The following is a 27,651-nucleotide window of genomic DNA, read 5'->3' as shown; positions in this document are numbered from 1 at the left end:
AATTCCTATTCAAATTGATTAGACAGTTGACTTGATAATTATAATGTTCAAAATTTAATTCATCATAAAAGCTACTTATAAATATTCAAATAGCAATTGCAGACTTTCTCATAAAATAAAGTTAAAGTTAATTTAAATATTAAAATAATAATGTATGATATATTATGGCATTGCATAAGGATAGTTTAAATTGAATAGTATGGTATGGCTAGGGCTTTCCTCAAAACAACCGGATGATCGAAGGCCCAATGCTAGCACAAGTCAGAATATTCGCATTTTTACACCGCCCAAGAGAAACCGATACAGGTCCACACTCCCGAGACTGAACCTTCTCTCGTATGGATTCTGCTCGAATCAAAATTATCATTTAAAACCCCCCTTCCATCTGCCTGATCAAACTTCTGCATTTCAGTAATCTGTAAGTGTTACTATATTCATCGCCATAGCTACATCTATGAGCTTTTTGTATGCTTTGTTTTTTTCATTTTGTTTTTCAGCAGGATCGTGTTACACATTTTTGCTTTACTTCTTTCGACGTATGGTTTTAGACTCGGAATTATGAATCTATTGCGCTATACTAACATTCGAGTTTGAGGAGTGCTGTTTTGGATGCAAATATGCAATGGCATACATTCAAATGATTGTGAAAATGTTTGAATATTATATGATGCATAGACAATTGGTGAATGTGTTTACGTTGATGACTCAGTGGTTAATCGGATGAAATAAGTTAAGCTCTCCCTGCCAGAGTTGCACTAGGCATGGGACCTGAATATCTGATAGTGCAGCACGGGAATAAACTAAAAAATGTTTACTGCAAAGTCTGACCGCTTTTCTATTGATTTGTAGTGTTTAAATAACAAAATACCATCCCGACTAGGCTAGGATGAATTTGCTAAAATTTGAATGTTACTAATACAGCTAAAAGCTAGCTAAGATACTGTAAGACACTAAACTAAAGTAATTAGTTCTTTAGCAACTCTGTAACTATCAATATTAGCTATGCATGCCTTCTCGTGAGGTAGCCAGCACCAATTGTCCATTGTGCTTATGATAAGTGTTCTGCATTGCTGGAAGAACTTTTGATTTTAAAATTTGTTAGATGCAGATTTTGGCTAAATATAATATTCTATCTGTTATTTATTTATTTATTTGAAGGTTGTTTCTATGGATTTTGATGAGTATGAATATCTAGAGAGAACAGTGGAAGATCCTGAATCTCAAAATTTGAAAGAGATAGAACAGGGAGGTGAAGACAATATTGAATCAAAAGAGACAGATGGTAAAAAGGTTTCACAGCACAAACTTTATGACAGTGACGATGAATTGGAATATCGATCTAAACATTCAAGGTCAGTGGACGTGTCTCGTGATCATAACAAGAAGAGGCGCTCAGCTCAATATTCATCTTCAACAGAAAATATTGATAAGAATAGGCATAGAAGTAACAGAGAACATGGGGACAGGGAGGGTGATAGAAAGGATAGAGATAGAAGAGCACGTGAACGTGTACATGGAAGAGAGAAAAGGGGGGAAAGGGAACGAGAGAGTTTGAATCGGAGCAGAACCTACTCAGAAAGACACAGGGACAGGCGTGGCAGGGCAAGAAGTCCTGATAGGGAGATGAGTAAGGATAGGGAGTATAAAGAGAAGAATACAGGAAGTGAATTAAGAGAAAGAGATCGACAGGGAAGGTGAGGCTCATACTTCTTTTATAAGTTTTTACCTTTGTATGTGAATCATTGAAGTATAATTCACATGACTAGGAAATGGATGACGGGTTTCATTTTTCCTTTATTAAATTTACATCTATTTCTTGCATTATTTATTTTATGTTTCTGTACCATGTCATTGAACTCTATAAAAACAGTATCAACTAGAGTTTTTAAAACTAAAGACTGCAGTTTAGTATTGGAAAACCTCTTTAATTGTACCTACTATGAGTACTTTTACTAGTCTAAGCTGTTTCATTTAATTATTAGGTATAGTTAAATGAGTACATTAACTACTTCCTTGTGTGGATGCAACATGTAAGTAGGTACTCTTAGATGGGGCAAAGCTTGTTGTTAACTCAGTGCTTGAAGTTCGATAAAATTGTTCAGTATTTGGTTCCTCACTTTCCATTTCTCTCTAATTGCAGTTTTCTCAGGTTGGTTCTTGTTGTTTTGAAAGGCATGCTTCTTGTTTGGCTAGGTTAATATATTGCTCCCCTAAATTTTACTTTCTAAAGTTTCCTGCAGGACCGTGTTATGGTTTGGTTCGTGGACATGTTGAAGAAATTATAGCTGCATTTTGAGCCTTTTTAAATCTTATTGGTTTTTAAAATGATTTGGCAAGTCAGTATTATGTACTTTTAGGATGTAGTGTTTTCCTTCAATAATGCTTGCTTCCTGATATAAAGGCTTTTTATATCTTTCCATTAAACTTAACAATTGTGGTACTAATTACCAAGTTACATTTTTGAGAATTTCATTCTTCCTTTTTCACAGGAGATATAGGGAGAAAAAGGAAGAAGTGTCTGAACAAGAGGTTGATCCTGAACGAGATCAACGAACAGTTTTTGCATATCAGGTGGGGCAACTAGATAACTAGTTACTTAATATAATATCCCAGCATTTCATTCGCCAGAAGCTCACTGTCTATGTATGTTTTGAAATGCTAAAATTCTGACAGCTCTCTTTGAAGGCAGATGAAAAAGATGTCTATGAATTTTTCTGTAAAGCTGGAAAGGTACTTATTAACATTCTTATGGTCTCTAGGGAGGGAACCTAAATCCTCTCTCTCATGAAAGGCTTATCATATAGATAATGTAAATTGAGTTGCAAAAGCAAACATTATAATAAAAACATGAAAAAAATTGCTGATGCTTATCTTCTAAAAATAATACCGTGTTAATATATATCCCGTGAGAACAAGGGTTCCCATGAAAAGTGTGGACAAATGCTAGCCATTGATCTTGTAGATCTAACGATGGGAAATTAAAAAAAAAAAAGGAAAAAAAATGGTGGGTCAATTTCATAAAGATTATAAACTTTCAAAGTTTCTAATATTTATGAAACTGATCCCACCCTTTTTTTCTTCTTATTTTTAAGCCATTGATCATCCTAGATCGATGGCTTAGATTAGTCCACATTTTTCACGGAAAGCCTTGTTCTCATTTGATCATATATGTATATATATATATATATATAGGGTCGCGTTCAGGTGAGAACGGCACCCAAGAAAGGAATGAGAACCAATCACAACTCTCCATCTGTTTATATCTAACAAATCATATGTAATTTAAAAAAAAAATGCAGTGGCGTTTTTGTAAATAACTCAAATTTTGGTGTAAGTAACATGTGTTAAAAGTGCAAGTAATTGGTGCAAGTGTGCAAGTAAAATCACTTAAAGGTGCAACCATTTTCACTTTATAGTGCAAGTAATTTACCTTTTCACATTGGTGCACCTAATGATAACATTATGTGCACATAATATTGTTGTTCGGTGTATATAATATTGTTGCACTTGTAATACATTTTACTTGCACTTAGGTGCACTCTATAAAAATGTTACTTACACTTTTAACACAATTTACTTGCATTTCAAATTCTGAATTATTTACAAAATGCCACCGCTTTTAAAAATAAAAGTGTTTTTGATCCGTTAGATATGAATAGATAGACAACTGTGATGGGTTTTCATTTCTCTCATGGGCATGTGGTTCTCACTTGATCCGTCTCATACATATATATATATATATATATATATGTATGTATGTATGTATGTATGTATATAATCATCTTCCTTGGTACATTAATGTCAGCTTCTATCTCTGAAAATTCATTTTTCCATATTACTTTTTTGAGTTAATACCAGCTGGGGTTCTCTGAGTATAGTGGCATCGCCACATTTAGTCCTAAACTTTCAAGTTGACCACCCGATGTCCTTCAACTTTCAAATTTAGGTATAGACTTCCATTAGTTTAAGTAAGGGCAAAGTTAGGATCAATGATAGTTAAAAATTTGAAAGTTGAAGGACCATGGGTGGTTAACTTGAATGTTAAAGGACCATGGGTTGTTAAATTTGAAAGTTGAAGGACCATGGGTGGTTAACTTGAAAGTTAAAGGACCATGGGTTGTTAAATTTGAAAGTTGAAGGACCACGAGTGGTTAAATTGAAAGTTTAGCACTAAACGTGGCGATGCCGCTATACTCAAAGGACCCCAGTTGGTATTAATTCTCACTTTTTTACTCTTCTCTAACATAAAGATGCCTTCTTCTATTACAATTCAGGTTAGGGATGTACGTCTAATAATGGACCGCATCACTGGGCGCTCCAAGGGTGTTGGGTGAATATTATCAATTTAACACTATCTAATGTACATGTATTTAATTAAATAATTACATTCAGATCGGTTAAGACTATATTACTGATTTTTGAAGTAAAACACTGGTAAAATGACGTAGCTGAAGCAGAGTCAGAACTAGCATAAAACATTGCACATTATTGGTTGGTGTAAAAAGTATACTATTTAGCCTTTTGCCTATGGTTTTAGTTGTATTTTAACTTCCATACTAATGGGATTTTAGAGAATACTGAGTGAGCATCCAAGTCGCTAATTGTTTTTGTGTAAAAGATGCTGGTTTACAACATTATATGGCTTAAGTAGCTAGTAGGAGTAATGCATTATTTAAAAATTGTAGTGGAACCAATATATATATATATATATATATATATATATATATATATATACACACTTTTTTTTCCCATTTAAACAGTTGTCTCATACTTGTTCATAAGGAAAAGGTTGACATAAATGGCTCTCTTCTTTAGAAGAACCACTATGTACTTTATCTCAAGCTTATTAGTTTTATTAGATGGATTTTCCAATCTACTATTAGCTAATTGTGTATTTGTATGTTGATGATTGAAGGTTCATGCATATGCATAGTTGCATAAAACTTTATTAACTCATGTAGTACTAAAATTTAAAGTTGATAGTAATCTTTATTTGCAGTTACATTGAATTTTATGATGTCATGTCAGTCCCCATGGCAATAGCACTGTCTGGGCAGCCACTTCTTGGGCTACCAGTGATGGTTAAACCATCAGAAGCTGAGAAGAACCTTGTTCAGTCCAGTGCATCCATAACTACAGGGGAAGGTGCAGGGGGTGCTAGAAAACTATATGTTGGCAATCTGCATTTCAGTCTGAAGGAGGACCAGCTTCATCAGGTAGATATTTGCATTCATCGAAAAATGAAACATCATTCATTTCTGTAAAATGGAATAATCTGGTTATGTACATTCCTTGCAACATTTTTTTACTCAAGTAGTCAGAAGAACTAGTTCTTTTCTTTAACAAGTAACTTCCACTGCTTACTGATGAAAGCTGCTTTTATTTTATTTAGGTGTTTGAGCCTTTTGGTGATATTGAACTGGTGCATATGCCTATTGATTCTGTGACTGGACTTTGCAAAGGTTTTGGTTTTGTTCAAGTGAGTATGTTTTCTTTCAATATGAGAGGGTCTCTCAGGGAAATTGGTTACAGCCAAGTCACAACTGAAAGTTGACACTTTTTTTGGTTATCTTGCAGTTTGCCCGCCTAGAAGATGCTAGAGCTGCAACAAGTTTAGATGGAAAACTGGAAATTGCAGGTCAAGTAATTAAGGTATCTTTACTGTTATTAATATTATTTTATAATAAACTTGTTTAAAAATATTTTTATTTGGTAAATTTGTTGACATGTATTTTGTGTGTTGAATCTCATCCCTTGTTCAAGTACTTGGCTAAATAGTGGAACAAACGGTATGCAGGAATCTTGTTCAGGCTTCATTAGTAACCAAATTTCTCCCAGGATATAAAAAAATATGCTAAGAGAGATAGATACATATAGAGAGAATGGGATAGTGGGAATGTGTGTGCTAGTTGGTTCTACTCTGGTAATTGAATGGTTGCCATGAATCTAACAATATGTCCTTTCCAAATGGCTCTCTAACTAATAAGTTGTCTTACTCCGTGTATGTTATCCGTTGCTTATTTATATACATTGATGCAAGTTTTTGTAATATTTTCTATCTTTTTAAATGAAGGTCTCAGCTGTTACAGATCAAATTGGAATGGCAGATGTTGGTTCAAATGCTGGTGATTTGGACGGTGATGAAGCTGGTGGCTTGGTTAGTATCCTACCCCTTTTTCCTATGTACATTAGGATACATTGTACTGTTTCAGCAGCATGTCTGGTAATAAAGGTAATAAAGACCCCAACTAGATGACCAATTTAAGAGTATTACTAAATTTTAAACAATCTGGGTCCATTTCATTTCAGGAAGAGGGGAGAAAAAGAAGTCTTGTCCTTATTTGAACCCTTTTTTTTTTTTTTGGTATTTGATTTTAATTAATTAATCATTTCTACTTTTCCTATTTTACATAAATGCTGATGCCATTCCTGAATGATTTTAGTCTTTGGATGCACACTCTCGAGTACTCATGAGGAAACTAGATCACACTGGTAACACAATGAGGTTTGATACTCTAACTATCTATTTCTGGCCCACATCTAGGTTTTAATCCTTTAATCTTACATACTTCTTCATTACTAATATTTGACAGCATCAGTGGCGTGGTTGATCTTCTTAATGGACCTGATCCTCCACCAAGTGCATCAAATCTTGGTCTCTTTCCTGCAGGTTCTCTCCTTATCCCTCCTCTTGCACAGGCTCCTATTTCTGCAGTTGCAGAATTGCCTAGTTCAGTTGCCTCCATTCCTGCGGTTACTCTCTCTATGATCATTGGTGTTCCCAGTGAATGTTTATTGCTAAAGAATATGTTTGATCCAAAGTTGGAGGTTGGTATTGGAAATTTTGGTTAAATAAGTTGTCCTATTTCAGCACAAGTGCCCCTATTAATGAATTTCATTGCAGAGAGAACCAAACTTTGATCTGGATATTAAAGAAGATGTTGAAGATGAATGCTTGAAGTTTGGTACATTAAAGCATATCTATGTGGACAAGTAAGTTCCTGTACCTTTAAGATAGACTTCTTATACCCTTAACTCCTTTTTGAGATGGTAAGTATTGAGTTGTTTTGCTGATCACTCAGCTAACATCATTTTTTCTGATCAGGAATAGTTCTGGCTTTGTATACTTGCGGTTTGAAAATACTCAAGCAGCTATGAATGCGCAACGTGCACTCCATGGGAGGTGGTTTGCTGGGAAAATGATTACTGCAACATATATGGTGAGATGATTGTTTCTCTGCTGCATGAGTGTTTATTGAGGACCATGTTAGGTGAAACAAATAAGCACGCAAATCCATTTCTTGTTTATACAGGATCTCCAGAATTATGAAGCTAAGTTTCCTGAGAGCAGATAAAGGTTGAAGATGCAACTCCTACTAATATTGCTGATTGTTTCACTGATATAAACATCTAGTTATTTTGTTATGCCCGTTACCACTTATGTTGTGCTCGGATAACAAATGAAATCTGTCTTTTTGATGATAGAACGCTAAATAAACTTCAGAAACATTAAAATGGTTGCTAGCGATTCTTATGTAGTTGCTATCGTTGTTTGTTATTGTGGGCTACATGCGGTTAGTTTGTATAGCTTTATTGCTTCTCGTTGCTGAAATGAACAGGTTAACAATGTTATAATGTAAAGACTATTATTTTTATTTGTCACTTTGTGTTAGATTGCCCTTATGTAGTTATGGTGTCCATTCCTTATAATACATGTTCATATCTACATAATAATTATCTAAATAAAATACTTACTTAAAATGTGATTAATTATTACGGAGCAAATTTGAAGGGATGAAAGGTTTAAAGAATCGAAAAGTTATAAAGAAAATTTTCTAATAATTCATAAGTTTTGTATGTATGATTGTCTCTACTTTCTCTAAGATGTTAAGGATATAAATTAGTATAAAACTTCTCTACTTTCCCTAAGATGTTAATGTTAAAGATACGAAGTGTAAATTAGTACGATTTTCAGAATTGTGTACATTCACCAATTTAACCCCGGAAATTTTATTTGAATTTATGAATTAAATTTCAAATATTGAATTGAATTATTAAATTTACAATATTTTTATTATTCCAATCAAATTGTCTAACTGATAAATTACAAATTAGTTACTGCATAACACTATAATACAAAGCCCTAAGTTGTCTAATGTATTACTGTATAATACAGATACAGACCCAATTAGAAAAGAGAAGGGACTTGTCTAATGACTAAAAAGCCCCTGCATCTTCGTTCACAAAACCATTTGGTATAGTTCTAGGGTTTCATCTTTCTCAGCATTACCGAATCTCAGGATTTTTCTTGAAGTTATATCCCGATCGAATAGCTGCTTTGTTTTTCTCTTACGATAATCGAGGTAATATCTTTGATTATGAATCAAATACTTTGCCCTAGTTTATTTTTCGTTTTTGATGCTTCAATGGGCTGAGTGTTGATTTCTCCGATTTTGCCGAAGACGATGACTCAAGACGTGGAGATGAAAGAGCAACAACCTGCTCTTTCCAATTCTGTCTCCTCAACTGGTCCCTCAGTTTTTCAGCGTAAGTTCATCTCCACGAGTCTAGTTGGGCTATGGTTTTGTTAGACCAAAATGACTGTATTTTTAGTTTTAATTGAATGTAATTATGTGTGGAATTTTGGGGCCTTTAGATTTGAAGGACATTGCTTCACTTATTGAGACCGGAGCATATGCTCGTGAGGTTAGGAGGATTGCCAGAGCTGTGAGATTGACTATGGCGTTGAGGAAGAAGCTTAAGGCTTCTACACTGAATGCTTTTCTGAATTTTATCCTTTCACCTGGATCGGAGGTGCATTCACGCTTATCTTCCTATCTGCCCAAGGTAAACTGGTTCAACAACTACATTGGAGTGGGAATATTTGAAAATCATAGTAGGCATCACTGCTTCAATTTTCCTGTTTCTATATGAAGAATTAAGGAAAAGCATGGAATTGGTTGAGGTATTATGCAGGACTACTACCAGTTTTAATGAACTTGGAGAATATATAGAGTAAAAGGGCATACATTGTGAGAGAGTTAAATATATTCTTTGTGCTTGACTTAGCGTGTAGTCCTTACTTATTGAACATGTGAATAAAATTTACTTTTGTTAATCAGTATTTAATTGTATTGTTTGGCATTTTGTCCTAATGTAAGTTATTTTCGAAACAGTTTTACTTTACAAGTTCCTAATATTGTCTCTAGGGGGATGAGCATGATATGGAAGTTGATACTGCAACTTCAGCAACTCAAGCCCCTGTAAAACACTCTGTGCCAGAACTTGAGATTTATTGCTACTTGCTTGTTCTTATATTTCTTATTGATCAGAAGAAGTACAGTGAGGTAAGATAGACTCACAGACACATGATTTCCTTTCATGCATTGTGTTCAAAGAATATATTTTCCTCTAAACTCTAAGTATGTTTTCTTTATCTTCAGGCTAAGGCTTGTTCTTCTGCAAGCATTGTTCGTCTGAAAACCTTGAACAGGAGGACTGTTGATGTTCTAGCTTCTAGGCTCTACTACTACTACTCTTTGAGCTATGAACTTACTGGTGATCTTGCTGAGATTAGAGGGCAAGTTCCATTTCTTTTTGCAGTTGTCTTATTTGCAGTACAAATTACTTCTAGATGAGTGCTGTAATAAAAAACCTTCTACCCCCTAAAGTAGAAAAAAAATCCAGCATACTATAGTTCTGGATACCATTTCGCTAAGCCTGCATCTTAAATGTTATGTATTTTTTGGCAATTCTATTACCTCATTTATATTCTTCATTTTCAACAGTGATCTTCTTGCTTTGCACCGCATTGCAACACTGCGCCATGATGAGCTTGGCCAGGTTTGTGGCATATGGTTTTGAAGTTTATGTTTTCATGTTAATAACTTTTTTTTTTCTTGCGTGCCTGATTTTATGATTATCTTCAGGAAACAATTCTTAATCTGTTACTGAGGAATTACCTTCACTACAATCTGTACGACCAAGCTGAGAAATTGAGGTCAAAAGCACCCCGATTTGAAGCTCATTCAAATCAGCAGGCAACTCTCTACATAATTCTCTGTGTGCACATTTGTTTGTTTGTTTGTTTTTTCCTTTTTTTTTTTTTTAAGCTGATCTTTTTATTTGTTACAACTTAATATACTATGTTTGTAGATAGAAAACTGAGATGATTTACATAGAAACTGCTTTCGGTATCTTTGTTCTTTTATATAATTTTTAAGTAAAACATTGGGTTCTCTTTTATACACCTTTAACATGTCTAAAGTTTTCGGTTACCTTTTGAATATATTCACAGTTTAAAATGGCATTTCTATTGCATTGGACTCACATTTTTAACACCATTTTTTGTCTTTATTTCTGCAAACTGCCTTTCCTCACATTTGCTCTTCTCTATTCCCATGTTGTTCTCTTTGTTTTCCAGTTTTGTCGATACCTCTTCTATCTTGGAAAGATCAGGACTATTCAGTTGGAATACACTGATGCTAAGGAGTCTCTCCTTCAAGCAGCTCGGAAAGCTCCCACTGCAGCTCTTGGTTTCCGAGTTCAATGCAACAAGTGGGCTGTTATTGTCCGCTTATTGCTTGGAGAGATCCCTGAGAGAACTGTTTTTATGCAGAAAGGAATGGAGAAAGCATTAAGGCCATACTTTGAGTTAACTAATGTAAGTATGGGTTATGTTTGTCTTACACTATGTAAAACAATCTCACTGGTAATTTTCTTTAACTTCTTTCTGTGGTTCAAGGTTGTAAATGAAGTCTCTCTTTAACCCTTGCAATTATGTCTCAACTATTTAATGTTCACCACTAGGCCATGAGTTGAAACTTGTAAAACCAACATTTAGGTTGCCTCCACCTCCATACTTTGCATGCGGCTAGTGTTGAGCATTAGTTCCAGACTTTTATTAGTTGTGTAACATTTTGAAAAATGGTCTCTCTTTTGAGATTTTATACTCATTGTCTAACAATGGGGACAGTTCTGGTTACTAAACCCTGCATACCAGAAGAATCATCCATTTCTTGTGGGAGTTTATCCAAATTGCACATGAACATAGTTTTAGAGATGCATCAACTGATTAATAATGTGTGTTTCTTCAGGCTGTTCGTATTGGAGATTTGGAGTTATTCAGGCAAGTAGCTGAGAAGTTCTCAAGCACTTTCAGCAAGGACCGGACTAATAACTTGATTGTAAGGCTCCGACACAATGTCATCAGGACTGGGCTACGTAATATCAGTATTGCATACTCTCGAATCTCATTGGCTGATGTTGCAAAGAAGTTGAGGCTGGATTCTGCAAACCCTATAGCTGATGCTGAAAGTATCGTGGCTAAAGCAATTCGAGATGGGGCAATTGATGCCACATTGGATCACACTAATGGATGCATGGTATCCAAGGAGACTGGAGACATTTACTCCACCAATGAGCCTCAGATTGCTTTCAACTCAAGAATTGCCTTCTGTCTTAACATGCATAATGAGGCAGTGCGTGCCCTTCGATTCCCACCTAATTCCCACAAGGAGAAGGAAAGCGCTGAGAAGAGGAGAGAGAGGCAGCAACAAGAACAAGAACTCGCCAAGCACATAGCTGAAGAGGATGATGATGACTTCTAAAGAATTGCTTATCAGCTGCAGCTTCTAAGTGCGCCTGCAAGATTTCTGGTTTTAATTATTGCATCATATCATCAGACTAAGAAGGATGTTCTTATTTTTGTGTATTAAAGTGTACTCATCTGACTAAGAGGGATGTTCTTTGACTTCCTTTTACATCCCTTTAACTTTACTGCAGAATCATACTTGTGCTATTGATTTGGAATTTAAACATCATCTCAACTCTTAAACCAAACCCCATATTACCACAAAGTCCAGAAACCCAGCCCAACAAAATTGCTGGCTCAGTACTGCTATGTTAACTGAATGATTTCTTACATTTTGCCAACACGGCAGTTTAGGGATAAAAATGTTGTTTTTGAATTAGCTGTGACTCCAAATACAGAATAGTATGTGTACTTGTGGAAATATATAAGGGACAGATTTTGGAGGTTGAGTAAACGATTGGTTGGTACCTAAGTTGGGTGGGGGATTTGGTCAGAGTGGGGTGAAAAGCAGGTTACTGAAAATTATTTGTTTGCCAGTTTCTGAGGTGCAGGGATTATTAAAAAGTCCCTATCGTTGTCATAGACAGAAACCAGTTCGTGAGGTCGTGAATGGCTTCCTTTGTTAACAAAAATATAAACGTTTGGAGTATTTAGGTCAATGGTGGAAAGATGAAAGGAGTCAATTCACTCCACCTTTAGCATATAAGAATGCGTACAGTTCTCATGGATAATCTTATTTTCAACTCTTCCAAGTGATGATAAAAAATGGCAGAAATTGAAAAACATAGTATGGGAAATTCCATTCATAGTGCCTAATGCACTCTTTTTTGTTTAATGAGGAACCCTCACAACTCATCCCATCACAAGATAGGTTGAGTTACCTATAGCTGACCGGGGTGTCCCTAACCGACAAAGAACCAGTTAAACCAGTATATGTTGGATTACCTATAGCTAATTGGCTCAAACCAAAGGAGACCATACAGATATGGTGTGAGTCTCTTGTGTCATCTTGGTAGGATTAGCCCCTAGCTCACTCTTAAGTCTACTCAATAGATACCGAAACTGTGAAATACTGTGCCTCTACTTACTCGAGAGCAGATATAGATGGTGGATCCCTCTGCATTGCACCATGGCACCCATTAGATTGAGAAACCGGTTATGAAACTGAGTTAATAAGGGGATCACATTCAGATACAACTTAGGAAGGATTGCAAAGCTCAAAAAGAATTGCTTTAAAAGTCGAAAATGTTCACATGTTTATATATAAAAAGATGTGATGATTAATTTCCTTGATCAAACAAGATCATGTTCGTACAACCAATCAGTATACGCTATCAGAATATGAGATGAACAAGAGAGACTGACATTATTAATTAAAAGGAAGGAAAGAAGGATACAAACAAAAAGATCATACACTATTCTTGATAATATTCCGTCTTGCAAGAAACCTAGCGACCGGGGGAGTAAGAGCGATCGTGATCGGAACCCGGACGGGAAACAGGGCTTTGTTGAGCAGGACGGCGAGAGTGAGAGCGCCGCCGGTGGAAGCCACCAGATCAGCAGTCCGATTCCTAATCTTCGGCGGGTCGCGAATCGGGTCATCGCTGATCAGTTCCGGGTTTCGTGACGGCAATTCTTCTTCTTCGCTGGGTTTGGAGAGGCTGGGCATGCCCACTTTCTCGAGCATGGACTCCACGTCCACATTGTTCTTGATGGCTACATAAAGGCCGGTGATGGAGGCCGCCGAGACTGAGAAGTGAACTCCCAATCCTACTTTTCCATACTTCTTCAACAGCTCTTTGAGTCTCCCTCCAAACATTTCTCGTGTCTATATATCTAATCTGACTAGTGTAGAGTCGATGAGGGTTTTGCGCTAGGGTTTTGAAGTTCCAGACAATAGAAGAAGACGCTAACTTTTGACCAAGGCTGAAGATGGAGAAGATTGTACTTGGCTGGCGGCGCTTTCTTTTAAACAAATTTCTGTGGGCTTCTCTATCTAAATTGTTGGGCTTCTCATTCATTTATGGATCCAATTATTAAATTTCATATGAATTATTAAGATTGCTTAACATACCATATCATTATGATATCTCGATTATTGAAAATGTGTAGAATATATATTTTGTAAAAATTTGAGTATTTCAAAAAAAAATTAAGATTGTTTAACATGAAATTGAGGAGCTAGTCTAATAAGATAGAAAAAAAATCTTAAATTAAACTGAAAAATTTTAACTTGCTAAAAGATGACTCGATAAGTTCATAGATTAGATTAAAATTATTGGTATAGTCTAATAGTTCGAACCACTTAAGACTATTCTTTATTTCACAGGTGATGTAAAATAAAATATAGATGTAAGTCATGTAACTTATATGTACGCTCATCTCTAATATTTTTATTAAAATTTTAATAAATATATTAATACATTTATTACAAAATGATATCTTTCAAAAAAAAAAAACTTATTACAATTATTACTCACTATAGTATGAAAAATACTACTTGTACTCTTCTCCATCTCATAAATTTTAGATGTAGACAACTTTTCTTGGACCCATAAGATGAAAATGTCTTATTAATGCTTATTACATCAAAGAGTATAATTGATGAAGTAGAATTTGAGAGTCCCATAGTAGACCTCATATATTATAGTGTAAATATATTGATTATTTTTAGCTGAAATTTGTAAATGAATAATTAGATTAATTGAACAATGTATGACTTTATATTTATTAGTGTAACTTTGTTACTTTGTTAAAATTGAAAATTTATAATGTTAAGCCTGACGGTGTAAAATTTTAGTGTTAGGATAAAAAAATTTTAAACCCAACACAAAAGATCAATGAGTTGGAACCAATAAGTCTAATAACCCCGAAACCAAACAAGCCCTAGCACAATTTATATTTTTATCTAGTGTATGGTTTAATTCATTTAACATAATTACTAATTAATAATCTGAGCAGTCTGAAAATGGTGTGTCTTATTATAGAAGATTGGAAAGTAAAGCAGGAGCATATGGGAGTGTTAGTTATGGAGGCGGTGGAGGTGGTGTTGGGTGTGAAGTTGAAGATGGTGGTGGAGGCGGTGATGCTCCATTCCGTTGAGGACGACGTGATCACTACTCTCTACTGATGCTTCTTTTCCACCCATCTCCGCCCACCCTCTGCCGCCAGGGTTCCGCGTTAGCTCCAGCAGCGACTCCCGAACATGATCCGCTTGCACCATTTCGCTATCCCTTTTCTGCGGATCATATCGGAGTATTCAAACATCACTCTCTATTCACTATAGGAAATTTTGTATTTGAGTGAAGAGGGAAAAACCATAGTTATTATATGATAAGGTAAATCAGAACCAAACTATATTCTCATAGCTATTGCTCATAGCTGTAGGAGTTAATGCTACCTGAGATCTTCCGAGTATAGTTTGTTACGTTTAGTCTTAAACTTTCAAATAACCATATGTGGTCTTTCAATTTTCAATTTTAATTAGCTGTGATCGTTTAACTTTCAAATGTTAACCAAATATGGTCTTTCTAAAAGAATGAAGGAAGTCAAAATTTGAAAGTTTAGGACTAAACGTGACAACTATATTCAAAGAATCTTAGATGAGTGCAAAAAAGTATTTTTGAGAAAACCTACCTCTACTTTGAATATGTTAGAGACGAGACAGGTGTGTCTTGTGGTATTCACATTTGTTACTTCCAAGCCTAGAGAATTGAGAGCCTCCATCAACCTCACAAATCCACCATACTTGTGTTCACAGAACACCTTCACAAGAAACTCACTCCCATCTAGCTGTGCAACTTCCACTTGAGGCTGCATTTCATTTCCATTCCTCTTCAACACCACAACAAACTCTATTATATTACATGTATAAAACAAACAAAATATACCTCCATCTGCTGGACCTTGTCATCTGTTTTTTCTGATTCAAGATTTGAATGTTTTTCAGGTTCAGGTTTTGGGACACAGGGATTAATCCCATTCCTGTCTTCTGCCCGGAGATTATTGTTGCGATTCCTCCCGCCTGTTCCCTCGTCGTCCGAATTCACTTCTAGCTCATTCTGCAGATCCTTGGCTTGCTTCTGCAGCTCCATCACATATTCAATGGCATCTCCCAGGATGGAAGCTCTATCCAGCTGTTACAGAATTAATGAATCTCTGAAGATGACAGATAAATGGGAAAAAAAAAACATTCTCAGTAATTTAATTTACCTTGGAAATTTTAGGGACCAAGGCTCGAAGAGCATACAGCCTTTCGTTGAGTTTCTTCCTTCGCTTCCTCTCTGCAACCAGGTTCTTGGATTGGGGCCCCTTCCCGGTTCTCCTTCTGTACTTGGCATCGTCCTCGTCTTCGTTTTGATCACTGTCTGATATCGAGTGTGATCGACCGTTCTCTTGTCTGTACGAGTCATCATCGTTTCCTCCTTGGTCGTCTTTGTTCTCTAACCGCTCCATCAGCTGCTTCTGCACCACATCAATCTCGTCCAATCCGTTCTCCATCTGAGACCTGAAAGCGCTCAATTCGCTCGTGTTCTGCATTAGCATGCTAGTGCCACTCTTACAGTTGCCAATGTCTGCAGTGTAGCTCAGCTGTGGGAGAAAGCTCATTGGCAAGCTCGTTAGATGGATTGGATGTGCAGACGGGGATGGTGAGATCACTGGCTGGAAAAGATTGCGAGGATCCAATTGATCGTCTCCATTGTCTGCTGGAATCCCACTCGAGCTGCCCGAATTAAGCATCATGGCCTGCTGCTCCAAGTAAATGCTGCACTGGCTTGAAACAAAGTCTATGACTTGTTGATCTTCAGGTACCTGTAACACAAAAAGCAGCAAAGCTCATCTCATCATGCCATTTTTAAGTATGTTTCATTTTGGGCTTCAATTGAAATCAGAGAAAGATGATAACTTTCTACCAGTTTTGCAGCAAACAGCTCAATTAGTCCAAGTGGTTGTGGAATCAAAACTCGGGTTCCGATTATTTCCTGAAAAAAAATCAGTTGCTAACAAGTGATGTACATCCTTAGGAACATAGATATTCTTCTGTTCAGAAACTGGGTACTTACATCAGAAACATTTGATTCAGAGAGCTGTGAGAAATTCAACCATTTTGCTTGGCTTGATAGAAAGGCCTGTGCATACATTCTGCAATTATGTTGTCAGAAAAGGCTCATTATAAATATCTGAAGGATTTAATACAGACAGACAGCATCAGAGCTTCTATTATTATACATATAATAGATCGATTGTACCCGGAATCAAGCAGGATGGAAGCAGGCAATTGTGCCAGCAAATCACAGGATTTAGTTCTGGGATGCTGGAACAAGACATCTCTGCAAGGCAGACAAGATGAAGATGAAGAAGACGATGACGAAGAAACAGGGAAAAGAAGCTCTTGTTCACAATTATGGACACCGTCAGCTCCAGCACAGCAGCAACACAACCACTCAAGAAATCTTTGGTCTTCACTCATCTTCCAAAACACACAATAATCCCAGTTCTTCGAGCCCACAATGGGCCTCAGCCTCTCCACAATACTTTGCACCAGGATCATGTTTCCTGCCACAGTTCAAATAACTTGAAGCCTCGATACAAAAGCCCCTGAAAAACCTTACTTTGCTCCTCTAGCTTCAAGTGTATTTTGGACGAGAATATCCTCTGGGAACGGGAAACAGCTAATCTTTGCAGACTGTCTTTTTCTTTTGGCACAAAAGCATTATGTCAGCAGAATCAAAAGAAAACATCATTAAAACAACAAGTGCATGATTACAAGATCATGTCTTTTACTTCTGGTAGATTCAAACACAGAGAAGAAAGCAAGAATGACAACATACCTGACCAAAAAGATAGCAGCTTTTATCCAAAAGGATACCTGATTTGATAGAGCAAAATTGGGTAAACAAAAGTAAAAGTACACAAACAAGCTAAGTACACATGAACTTCAGCAGATAGTGATGTTTAACTGATGATACTTTATCCTGCAAGCCCACAACCCCTTCTACCCCTATCATTCCATAAATCCCCCCCCCTCTGAATTATCTTTAATTTACCAAAAGATGTACCTTTAATTATCTGATAAGTTTGCTATTATATAGAATAATATGCCTCCTCATATTACCAAAATTCTGGTAGGTGAGCGGCACCTGATGCATGAGAAAAGAGAGACATTTTTGGTTTGTTGGATGAGCCGGTTTTCCAGTCGTTTCTTTTGCAAACAAAATTGTTTAATTATTCCTTACAGCCAATACTAGTTTTGTGTTTTATCTAATGAAGGAAGGGGCATATTGCATGAACGAAATAGCTGTAACTAATCCTTAGAACTTCCAATCGTTTTGAATTCCCCTTCTTAAATCACTTTGTAACATATATAATCATGTGCACAAGAGTTAGATTGTTTGCAACCTAAGAACACCAAAATGAAATTTCTTAGGAGCAAAAGGCAACATAATACAAATCGAGATTGCTCATGGGGGGTCTTTGGTACTTGCTAACACGTTCAAATCGAGATTGCTCATCCAAATATTCGTTATTACACACAAGCAACAAAACTCACCTTCACTAACAAGAAATTAAGAATTAGCCTGCACAGACAACTCAGATAATTCCCAAGTGATAAATTGTGAGCAAGGGAAAGAAATCAAAAATTAAATCAATTGAGCAATACAGGTAGAAGAAACTATAAGCCGGCAACAAATAAATTGCATTGCAAAATAAGGCGAATTCAAAACATAGAAGGGTAGCATCTTATCAGACAATGTCATGTTCTGCGCAAAATAACATACCAGACATATATATATACTACTACTACCATCACGATTGTCCTTAGCATCTACTAGGATATATAGCAAACATGGTTAAAGCGTGGCGGCAATTAACAGACTTCAAACTTCACTTCACTCAAATGCCCAAGCATTCTCCCTTCGGACCTCTTCCTCCTCCTCGGGAGTGAAGTCATTTTTGATGTTGAATGTTTTGCGGATCTCCTCTGGCGTCTTCCCCTTGATCATATCAGCAACAGTTTGACAGGTAAGATCCAGCAAGCTCTTGATGTTGAGGTAATTGGCAGCCTAGGATGGCAAGGAAAAAGATAAAACCATTAAGTGAAATACTATAAACAAATAAATGTAAATGTACTATTCATAACATTTTATGCCTAAGATGAGTGAGCAAGACATTCAATTCACACCAGAAGGGTAAGCCGCTCCTAAAATGATGCTAAGGAGATTACATATGAATATATTGCCCAAACCAGAAAGAATATATACCTGGTTGTAATAGAAGAAAAGTATCAAAGCTTCCAAGTTTTAGTGGCTCAAATAGATTAAACTGAGTTGATTATTAACTGTACAGAGATATAGACTACTGGCTATACAGTTTATACATTTGACAATTTTAACAATGAATTATTAATACAGCAAAGCAATCACAGTCATAAGGAAGATGCATCAAATATAGCAAATCAAATCAGAAAAGGGCAAAAGATAAACAACAAAATTCATGAAATTAGGGGATTCAAAAATACAGTAGGCAATCATAATCAACAAAAATGGAAAATCTGATGCAGTTTCAATCACTAATTGAACAAAACCTTGACATGTAAAGACACAAGGCTAAATAACAAAACCTAGAAAGATAGAAATCGAACGGGAAAACAGAGTTCAATAGATACAACCGCCATAATTGAAACCTTTAAAGTATCATGAAAATAAACCCTAATACCTAACATTATAAATCAGTAAATAAAAAAACTCGATGAGAAATAATAAATTCATATAAACGGATGAAATTGAAGAGAAGGCATAGAGATTCATACCAAAATAAGATCAAAGAGCGTTGCCTGGTCAACTTTGACGAAATCGGCGTCAAAGGTCTTGAGATCATCGTCACCGGGCTTATCCTCAGTCTTGGCAGCAGCCTCAACATGGCGCTTACAGTACTCTATAACCTTAGCCAAGATCTTGCTAGTGACATTAGGGAGTGGGATAACAGTATCAGCGCAGTCATCCTCAATCATGTGCTTGATCGTCTGAGACTCGAGCGCCACCGCCTCTTCGACCTCGAAAGTTTCACCGTCGGAACTCTTCAAAACGATCATCTTTGAGGAAGACATCTCCAATTCCGGGCGATGAGAATGGATCTAGAATCTTAATCGTAACCCTAAGAGAGAGAAACAAGGAGAACGATATATAGAGCAATAGAAGCTGAAAACGCAGGTAAAAGAAGGAAGGACAATCGTCGTCAATTTATAGAAGGTAAATCGGCATACCTCCGACTCGCTTTGGTCAAAATTTAATTGTTGACTAATAAATTTATTAATTCGGCGTCTGTTCGGTTCAAATTCTGCTTTGGATATCTACAAATTTTTGATGATTTTGTTAGATTTGATACTACAACTAAATATTACTTATTTCGTCACATTTTTATGTATTTAATTTGATTAATAACATTTAACTAAAATCATTTACAATTTAATTATAATATTAAATTTAATATGTATACATTTTATATATTTATAAATTATATTAAAAGTATTTTTAAATATTGATGGATAATGCCAAAGACATTGTGGTCAAGTAACACTCGATTTACACTCTCATATGGAGGGGAGTGGGTTCGAGCCTCCAACCTTCAATAGGTTGAGAAAGTAGCTATGAAAATATTTTTTTTATGAGACAATTCAGGATTCTTATTTATAAATAGACCATACATATATTATTTTCATATATTTTTCTTACCATTTTTAATAGGTAGTGTTGGTCTGCCTTAGATTACCCAAATGTCATAAAACCAACAAATATAAAAAAAATTTAAATTTAAGAAAATTTCCACATATTTATGAACACACATTTGGTTAATTTTATAATTTTATTTTCTTAATTATATATTATATTTTATTAATTATAATTAAGGAAATTGCATTTACAATTTTAAAAAGTAATTAATAAATTTTTATAGACTAATGTAGTCTCTAACTATATATTACACGAAGTTTCTTAATGAATTTGTTTTATGCTCAAAATATAGTTTGACTCTACATAATTGAGAGATTTGTTAAATTTATAAATATTGATTTAGTCATTTAGATGTTATTTAAATACCAAATTCAAACGTCAATCACTTTGTGTTCAGATGGTATATAGTGACTCTCTTATATGCTATCGAGCCTCAATAGAGAGTCAGTAATATTCAAATGAAAAGTACCAAATTCAGACAAACGAGTGTTGTTACCATAATAAAAATATCAATATATAGTAATTTATACGCTCTCTAAAAAATATGGTAGCTGATAGTTTATAATAGCGACTTATAATTAATAAAAGATTATAATATTCTAAATATATTAATTTGATTACTTACGAAATTTACATACATAATAAAATACATAAGATTATAATATTTTACATATATTAATTTGACTTTTTTATGAGATTTACATAATAAATTTTATTATAATTATAATATCAAAGTTATAATTATAGTCATAATAAATTGTAAAAGGAGATCAATTTCAAATTTCAAAAATGAAATATCTTTTTTTTTTTTTTTTTTTGAAGAAAATGAAATATCTTCTTAAGCGGGGAAAAAGCACACAATCGAACACAGTGACTCATTTTTTCGTTGATGCACCTCTAATGGGTGGATAGCTGGCCTAGAGATTTAAGGTTGCTCCATATCCAAATTCAATGATCGATGAGTCCCTTCTACTCAACCACACCCTATGTTATATATATATATATATATATATATATATATATATTACTTTTGTTTTCTATACGCATAATAATTCTTTGCATGTCACCAAACTACAAATAATGCAAAACATTAACATTAATAGAGTTTTGAAATCTAATATAGTATAATTATGACACATATTTATAATAAAATTTTGTATGTTGAAATCAAATTTAGAAATTTTTTTTACATTGTCTAAATTGAATTTATAATCCGATATACCATAGTTCACGATATGATCTAGTTACTATAATAATTTTTTTTTTAATTTTTTTTTTAACTTTGTCAGTTTATATGTTTTTTTTTTCTCGTTATTAATATGTTAAAGCATGGCCAACATTAGTTAATTTAGTATATTTATATGAAGAGATTATCTTAATACATGTCATGCCATTTAATGTAATGCTTTATACTTTATAGGATAGGATTACAAAGTAAGTAATTTATGATATACTGCAATTTATTTGTTTGGTTACTTGGTTCTAAATGTTGTTTGCATGATAATCTTCGAATTCTTTACGGAGTAATATTAGAACGAGTCTATAATACGAGGTTGATAAAGTGCATAAGATTAATTTTTATAAATGATTCATGTTCCTATTATTTTTATTTTTGTCTTTTCTCATTTATTAGTTACTTGCCTGCATTCTTTGCTTAATCATTCATTCATTTCATAGGTTGGTTAGTTTGATTCTTGAACTCCATTCATTTTAATTAGTTTAATAGTTTAGTAGTTCTTTAATTTTCATCTATCATTTTTTGATTGCTTACTTATTTTATAGAGTTATGAGTGATTCCTCCTAAAGTCGACCATTGCTTTTACACATTCACCCCTTTGAGTGTACTCAATCGGTAACTTGCTAAATATGTAACACAAATCCCACACTTTTTATTAGAGTTAATAAGTATTACAAATATTGCTGATCTTCCATTTTAACACAACAGGCATTGTTAACAGAGTGAATAATTATAACAACAAAATACAGCTCTCAGTTCTGTAATTTCAGTGAAATCTCCCAAACATCATTCACCTTCATATCTTTGAAACAGGCAGGCCTGCAGAAATTGAATCCAATGATGTTCTCAGACAAAACACCCCAAACAGAACATACATATTCAAAATTCTGATACTGAATAACTTTGGGTGACAAAAAAGTTACCTAAAGCTTTTGAATTGACAATGCTTGGGCAAGCAGGTGGAGGCGAAGCGTTCTCGTTCAAGAATACGTCCACTTTGTTTGGGTCGTGCCAGACTGGGTACCCTTTGATCTGACCCTATAAATTGACGAATATAAACATACAGTCTCACTATCAGTTTAGACTTTTAGTTAACACATAATGCACACATCCTTCATGCATATGGGTCAAGAACAACATTGAACAACACAGACAAAAGAAAGTAAATTTAGGAAGGATGTACTGATTTTGTTATTGTTTTTCACTGTCAAGGTGTATTCTTAGAATTCACAATCACAAAGTCAAAGGTCATCTTTATAATCTTCAAGAATCAAGATTGCATACCAGGACATTGAGAGCAGCCAGCGTTGCCATTCCCTCGCGAGTCCACTGCACAAGCAATAGAGGACTATGAACATTATGTGTTTTTGTGGAAATAGGAGAGGGAAAAACGCGATTTTACCTTGGAAGCAGAAGCTATGTGAGGAACAACAACAGCGTTCTTCATGTCTGCAAGCCCAGGTTTCATGTAAGGCTCATCCTATTTGAAAACAGTAGTTGAGCAACAAGTGTCATCACTGAATGGTACCCTAAAACCACATTTCACAGAAAAAGCCCAAAAAGGGATAAAATGGTTTGCACTTTGCAGTCTGGATTACCTCAAAGACATCAAGGCCAACGCGAAACATGGGATTTTCTCTGAGGTGTTGCACGAGAGCTTCCTCATCAACAACAGGACCTCTACTGCAATTCACTAGTATTGCTTCCTGCAATTCAAATTCCATGATTTTTTTTTTCATGAAGTAAACCAATTGGGAAAGTCTGCTTTTGCATAATTACTGTTACCTTCTTCATCATTGCAAGTCTTTCCTTGTTAACAAGATGAAAAGTTGTCTTGTCCAACACAGGATGCAGGCTTATCTATGCAAACATTTTGAGCAGACAACATACTAGGATCAGAACTCCAGCTGTTTGTTTTCACTAAATTGATAAAAACTTATGATTGGCTATTGAGAAGATGCATACCACATCAGCTTCTCTGAGCACCTCGTCCATGCTCGACGCTCTTTTCCAGGTAACAGGCTGTTCACCATTGGATTTCAAAAACTGGCCATAAGCTGTAAAAGGGAAACACATTAGTATTAGCAATGAAACGTAAAAAGTTGGAAGAATGAGCTGCAGACTTGCCTGTCACAAAATTTTCTAGACGAGTGGATTGGTACAGATCAAAGTAAATCAAGTTCATTTTGAACCCTTCAACCTATTACAATAAGACCAGGTTTCTTCTATTAGCACAGCATATCAAGCCATTTCAGCTAAGAACAGAAAGGGGGCATATCAATAATCAAATACAACAGCTGCATTTACAATGTCAGATCATTAAAAGAAGGAAAATTTAAAACATAGGATGAGAACATAGTACACTACCATCATCCTTGCATATGCAGATCCAATTCGACCTGCTCCAATCACACCCACAGTCTGCCCTTTAAGCAAATTTCCCACAAATCTAAAATATACCACAGCACTTACTCATCAACCAGATTTCACAGTTTAGGAAGAAAGTAATTAAACTTAGTTAGGATCATACAAATGTGGGAGCCATCCTTCATATTTCCCATTCCTCATGAACTCATCTGCCTCTACAATTCTTCTTGCTGCAGCCAATGAAAGTGAAGCTGCTAATTCTGCTGTTGTCTCTGTCAGTACTCCCTAACCATAAAAACTGTTGGTTTTAGACACTTTAGAATGTAATTTCTTTCACACACACATACAAACACATAAGACAACTCAAACCAAGTTGGTTATTGACTTGGTAATCACAAGGTTACAACTAAGCTGGTTTATCTTCTTGGTTTAAGTCAGTGACAACCTAGGCTGGTTTACCTTGTGGTCCCACTTTACCTACTTACTATTACTCAATAATAAATAAGTGTGTTAAGGAACTTACAGGAGTGTTTCCAACAGCAACACCATACTTTGTAGCAGCATTGACATCAACGTTGTTATACCCGACGGCCATGTTACTGAATGCTTTGCCGCCTGCTTTGCTCAGTGCAGAGAAGAGCGTCTCTCCCCAATCCTCCGTCAACTAAAAAGAGAACACATGCACAAAGAAACCAAATATTAAAAAAAAAAAAAAAACAGTACTATATATGCATGCATCAAGAAGTAAAGTTCACCTGTCCGATGACTCCATCGCACTTATCACCTATCACTGCTAAGATGTCCTCAACAGACAAGATGGTTTTCTTCTGAGTACATATCTGGGCAATGAAAACATGCGAAATCAATTGAATGAGTGAAAGGGACAAAGGGTAGTAGAAAAGGAGAAGGGGGAGGAAGAAAGCTCAAATCTTTACTTACTTCTACGCGGCAATCTTGTTGAACCAAGAGATCAATCCAACGAGTTCCGGGCATGGACTTTGTGCTCACCACTCTGTATTTCCCGTTTGGGTTCCACACTTCAATCTGCACCGGTGCTGCCATTTTCGTCTTCCCTTCCTCACTCGATAACGTGTGTTTATGCTCTGCTCTTCCAATTATCCTGGGAATGAGACTGTGCTTTCTAACGTCTGGTTTTCTAGCGGTGCGGGTATATAAACTCAGTAGGTGGCGGAGATTGTGTGTGTTGCGGACCATGGGAATCAAGATTGGGTAAAGCGCGAAATGGTGAGCATTTAAGGCGGCGTTCTTGATTTGATGGGTGATTGGGTGGTGATTTTTGGTATCGGGTGTGGACGCGCAGGGATTGGATGTTGCTCGCAAAAATGCAAAATTTGTGGTTTTTATTTTTTAACGTTTGGACCTCTCGTTTGGGCATAGGATAACGGGGATGTGGGTTTCCGACACGTAAGCATGCTGCTATCTTCTCCTTTCTTTCCTCAATGACAAAGCTTATGTGAGCCACTGAAGTATTCTAAATGGTTAAAATAATAATAATTGATGATAGGCACAGAAAATAAAAACCATACATATAAAAATAAGAGATTTCTCCTTGGTCTGTGGTTGCTCCCCTATATGAGAGGTGATAAATTTAAGTCTCAATTGGAATGGTATTGACTGTTTTTGTACTTCACTAGTTTGAGAAAGTAATTATCTCATTTTAGAACTTATTTTATTTTGAAACGTTATCCTATGTATGGTTTTAAAATAAGATAATAGCTACTAGCTTTTAAGTTTTCAGCTTTAAGCTATGCATGGCAAAGAAAGTCTTACATGACATTTTCTAATTGAACAACTATTATTACCGTAGTATTTTGTTTAACTAATGATAGGGTCAACCAATTCATTCGCACCCAGTGATTATAAGCCACGTCATGAGGAAAACATTAGAAGAAAAAAAAAATTAGAGGGGAAAACAACATTTTACTACAAATAAAAACGATTACGAGTTCATTTCTTACCAACACTCTCTCAATCTAGCCCTTCGCACATAGTTTTCTCAATGAAATTTATCTCTTATGTATGATTTGTGAACTATTATATATGAATAATATTTATTCCGTGCATACTCTCAGTTTATGGATGTCACTAGTCACCTTAAACAGATGGGTCAATAAAATATTGGGCTTCACATCACTTATTAAATGGGCTGCCTTATGGGTAAAGAATAAATGGGCAGAAGCCCACAGCCCATAACAAATTTGATTTGGGGGATTTGCGATGGTGCACACCCTCAAGGCTAATTATTGCATGGACTATGGTTCACACATCTATGTAGACCAAAAATAAAAAGTACATTATTTTTATACTAAAAGTACATTATTTTTGTTCTGTAGGTACATTATTTGACATTATATATCAAATAATGTACTTTCAGTACAAAAATAATGTATTCTAAAATAATATATCTACAGTATTAAAATAATGTACGTTCAGTACAAAAATAATGTACTTTTTATTTTTGATCCACACAACTGTGTGAACGGACCATAGTCCAAGCAATAATGATTGCACCCTCAATGTGGCTGTGTTTGCGGATTGAATGATGCCACGGCCTCCAGCCCTCCACTAAAGCAGTGTGGTTGCCTTAGTCAAAATAGACTTTTCAATAATAGACATTTCACTAATTAATTAGGAATTGCATAGGAGGACAAGTGGATAGTGCTACTTTTATCTTATATTGATATGGACATTAGTTATTTAGTTTAATTAATTTGTCTAGAGAGGCAAATATCAGTATAATGTCTTAAAATAATATAAAGAGTCACTTATAATTTGCCCAAGACTTTTTCCGGTGGAATTTCTTGTACCTTGTGCTTTTGCGAATGTGCTTTGCAAACAGAATGCCATATTTGCCCTTGCAGATGATCGGCCGTCCAAATTCAGGCCGCTTAAATACAACTCTAACACTATTTGCATGGGCCTTCTTTGAATATTATATCCGCATGCTATGTATACACAATTTAGGATTCAATATTATATTATTAACATGCATACCCACTCCTCCACTAAGCAAACCAACTCCATTAATTTTTGTATGTGTATGTGTTGTCATGGGGAATAAAACAAAGAAGGGTGGGAGACTACTGCATGACTCATTACGCATTATTAACAATGGACAATACTGATAAAACAAAAACAAGATGCAAAAAAATGCAATAATAGAAGGGTTGGAGACCACAACATAAACAAGATCTACAAAACAAAAAAATGATCTACAAAACAAAAAAAAAAAATAATGACAAGATTAAGAAGACCATAAATATATATAAAAAATAACAAAAAAAAAACAATAATGACAAGATTAAGAAGACCATAAATATATATAAAAAATTAAGTGATTGGATTTTTTTTTTGTTGTGTCAGAATAGTTAGCCGCCACCATCAATAATGAGAAAGATAAGATCGCGTAAACCTGTTATTTGGTGAATACAAAAACAAAATGATAGGAGTGATTGGATTGGACAACCAAATTCACTATGCTTAAAGAACAAATCGACATTTAGGGTGTGGTACCACGTGACTCATGCTGCACTTACAAGGTATATAAAATAACATTGAAATCAATGCCAAAAACAGTTTTAAAAACATTCAATATAAATGGCCATTGTAACAACGCCATTTCCATACCAAAATTTTTTACGACCTTTGCTAAAAAAAAATCTTACAAAACCATTCTGGAATCACATCTACGCAAAAAAAAAAAA

At 35.2% G+C, this 27,651-nt stretch overlaps 6 protein-coding genes across 10 annotated transcripts; 2 read left to right on the top strand and 4 right to left on the bottom strand.

Moving 5' to 3' along the window:
* Nucleotides 1–212: 212 nt before the first annotated feature.
* Nucleotides 213–7,662, top strand: LOC116001587 (RNA-binding protein 39-like). 2 transcript variants are annotated; one of them, XM_031241476.1, is made up of 14 exons: nucleotides 213–418; nucleotides 1,159–1,694; nucleotides 2,490–2,571; nucleotides 2,674–2,730; nucleotides 4,275–4,330; nucleotides 5,000–5,216; nucleotides 5,393–5,479; nucleotides 5,578–5,652; nucleotides 6,074–6,157; nucleotides 6,444–6,505; nucleotides 6,594–6,828; nucleotides 6,905–6,993; nucleotides 7,106–7,220; nucleotides 7,314–7,662. In XM_031241476.1, exons 2-14 carry the CDS (start codon nucleotides 1,168–1,170, stop codon nucleotides 7,353–7,355), a joined length of 1,728 nt encoding a protein of 575 aa, XP_031097336.1. In that variant the 5' UTR covers nucleotides 213–418; nucleotides 1,159–1,167; the 3' UTR covers nucleotides 7,356–7,662. The 2 variants fall into 2 exon arrangements, 1 of the variants encoding a protein (XP_031097336.1); XR_004094255.1 differs by lacking the exons at nucleotides 7,106–7,220; nucleotides 7,314–7,662 and having other exon boundaries at nucleotides 6,444–6,492.
* Nucleotides 7,663–8,236: 574 nt separating this feature from the next.
* Nucleotides 8,237–11,822, top strand: LOC116032383 (probable 26S proteasome non-ATPase regulatory subunit 3). 2 transcript variants are annotated; one of them, XM_031274901.1, is made up of 9 exons: nucleotides 8,237–8,363; nucleotides 8,442–8,547; nucleotides 8,657–8,847; nucleotides 9,210–9,347; nucleotides 9,444–9,580; nucleotides 9,789–9,843; nucleotides 9,930–10,040; nucleotides 10,424–10,663; nucleotides 11,097–11,822. In XM_031274901.1, the coding sequence occupies exons 2-9, from the start codon at nucleotides 8,466–8,468 to the stop codon at nucleotides 11,607–11,609; spliced, it is 1,467 nt and encodes a 488-aa protein (XP_031130761.1). In that variant the 5' UTR covers nucleotides 8,237–8,363; nucleotides 8,442–8,465; the 3' UTR covers nucleotides 11,610–11,822. The 2 variants fall into 2 exon arrangements, with proteins under 2 accessions (XP_031130761.1, XP_031130769.1); XM_031274909.1 differs by having other exon boundaries at nucleotides 8,250–8,363; nucleotides 8,463–8,547.
* A 1,002-nt stretch (nucleotides 11,823–12,824) lies between these two features.
* Nucleotides 12,825–13,538, bottom strand: LOC116033769. The gene has a single exon (XM_031276491.1). The coding sequence runs from the start codon at nucleotides 13,410–13,412 to the stop codon at nucleotides 13,002–13,004; it is 411 nt and encodes a 136-aa protein (XP_031132351.1). The 5' UTR covers nucleotides 13,413–13,538; the 3' UTR covers nucleotides 12,825–13,001.
* An 896-nt stretch (nucleotides 13,539–14,434) lies between these two features.
* Nucleotides 14,435–18,122, bottom strand: LOC116029342 (transcription factor ABORTED MICROSPORES). Of its 3 annotated transcripts, none has more exons than XM_031271299.1 (8): nucleotides 17,425–18,122; nucleotides 16,843–17,289; nucleotides 16,657–16,735; nucleotides 16,507–16,575; nucleotides 15,806–16,405; nucleotides 15,484–15,729; nucleotides 15,230–15,406; nucleotides 14,435–14,831 (listed from the first exon to the last, which is right to left on the bottom strand). In XM_031271299.1, the coding sequence occupies exons 2-8, from the start codon at nucleotides 17,142–17,144 to the stop codon at nucleotides 14,616–14,618; spliced, it is 1,689 nt and encodes a 562-aa protein (XP_031127159.1). In that variant the 5' UTR covers nucleotides 17,145–17,289; nucleotides 17,425–18,122; the 3' UTR covers nucleotides 14,435–14,615. The 3 variants fall into 3 exon arrangements, with proteins under 3 accessions (XP_031127159.1, XP_031127170.1, XP_031127178.1); XM_031271310.1 differs by having other exon boundaries at nucleotides 16,843–17,149; XM_031271318.1 differs by having other exon boundaries at nucleotides 14,754–14,873.
* Nucleotides 18,123–18,269: 147 nt separating this feature from the next.
* LOC116029359 (SKP1-like protein 1A) lies at nucleotides 18,270–19,815 on the bottom strand. Its single transcript, XM_031271330.1, has 2 exons — nucleotides 19,404–19,815; nucleotides 18,270–18,657 (listed from the first exon to the last, which is right to left on the bottom strand). Exons 1-2 carry the CDS (start codon nucleotides 19,698–19,700, stop codon nucleotides 18,484–18,486), a joined length of 471 nt encoding a protein of 156 aa, XP_031127190.1. The 5' UTR covers nucleotides 19,701–19,815; the 3' UTR covers nucleotides 18,270–18,483.
* A 2,374-nt stretch (nucleotides 19,816–22,189) lies between these two features.
* LOC115999232 (glycerate dehydrogenase HPR, peroxisomal) lies at nucleotides 22,190–25,116 on the bottom strand. Its single transcript, XM_031239074.1, has 13 exons — nucleotides 24,866–25,116; nucleotides 24,682–24,765; nucleotides 24,450–24,590; nucleotides 24,090–24,211; nucleotides 23,927–24,008; nucleotides 23,687–23,759; nucleotides 23,525–23,616; nucleotides 23,345–23,419; nucleotides 23,158–23,265; nucleotides 22,962–23,039; nucleotides 22,844–22,888; nucleotides 22,483–22,597; nucleotides 22,190–22,378 (listed from the first exon to the last, which is right to left on the bottom strand). Exons 1-13 carry the CDS (start codon nucleotides 24,986–24,988, stop codon nucleotides 22,356–22,358), a joined length of 1,161 nt encoding a protein of 386 aa, XP_031094934.1. The 5' UTR covers nucleotides 24,989–25,116; the 3' UTR covers nucleotides 22,190–22,355.
* Between the last annotated feature and the right edge of the window lie 2,535 nt (nucleotides 25,117–27,651).

This window comes from Ipomoea triloba, chromosome 1 (assembly GCF_003576645.1).
Source record: "Ipomoea triloba cultivar NCNSP0323 chromosome 1, ASM357664v1".
In the NCBI taxonomy this organism is placed as follows: domain Eukaryota; kingdom Viridiplantae; phylum Streptophyta; class Magnoliopsida; order Solanales; family Convolvulaceae; genus Ipomoea; species Ipomoea triloba.
The sequence above is the reverse complement of the archived record's forward strand: the minus strand, read 5'-3'. Positions and strand labels throughout refer to the sequence as shown.

Coding starts and splice junctions, on each gene's coding strand:
- LOC115999232 (XM_031239074.1), bottom strand. CDS start 24,988: ATGGCAGCACCGGTGCAGATTGAAGTGTGGAACCCAAACGGGAAATAC. Junction 24,009..24,089: donor GAAGGATGGCTCCCACATTT/GTATGATCCTAA, acceptor GGTATATTTTAG/ATTTGTGGGAAATTTGCTTA. Junction 22,889..22,961: donor ACATAGCTTCTGCTTCCAAG/GTAAAATCGCGT, acceptor TTGCTTGTGCAG/TGGACTCGCGAGGGAATGGC.
- LOC116001587 (XM_031241476.1), top strand. CDS start 1,168: ATGGATTTTGATGAGTATGAATATCTAGAGAGAACAGTGGAAGATCCT. Junction 4,331..4,999: donor GGGCGCTCCAAGGGTGTTGG/GTGAATATTATC, acceptor CTTTATTTGCAG/TTACATTGAATTTTATGATG. Junction 6,506..6,593: donor CACACTGGTAACACAATGAG/GTTTGATACTCT, acceptor AATATTTGACAG/CATCAGTGGCGTGGTTGATC.
- LOC116033769 (XM_031276491.1), bottom strand. CDS start 13,412: ATGTTTGGAGGGAGACTCAAAGAGCTGTTGAAGAAGTATGGAAAAGTA.
- LOC116029342 (XM_031271299.1), bottom strand. CDS start 17,144: ATGATCCTGGTGCAAAGTATTGTGGAGAGGCTGAGGCCCATTGTGGGC. Junction 16,736..16,842: donor TCCATCCTGCTTGATTCCGG/GTACAATCGATC, acceptor ACATAATTGCAG/AATGTATGCACAGGCCTTTC. Junction 16,406..16,506: donor AGCTGTTTGCTGCAAAACTG/GTAGAAAGTTAT, acceptor TTTGTGTTACAG/GTACCTGAAGATCAACAAGT.
- LOC116029359 (XM_031271330.1), bottom strand. CDS start 19,700: ATGTCTTCCTCAAAGATGATCGTTTTGAAGAGTTCCGACGGTGAAACT. Junction 18,658..19,403: donor CGCTCTTTGATCTTATTTTG/GTATGAATCTCT, acceptor TTGCCATCCTAG/GCTGCCAATTACCTCAACAT.
- LOC116032383 (XM_031274901.1), top strand. CDS start 8,466: ATGACTCAAGACGTGGAGATGAAAGAGCAACAACCTGCTCTTTCCAAT. Junction 9,844..9,929: donor GCCATGATGAGCTTGGCCAG/GTTTGTGGCATA, acceptor GATTATCTTCAG/GAAACAATTCTTAATCTGTT. Junction 10,041..10,423: donor AAGCTCATTCAAATCAGCAG/GCAACTCTCTAC, acceptor TTTGTTTTCCAG/TTTTGTCGATACCTCTTCTA.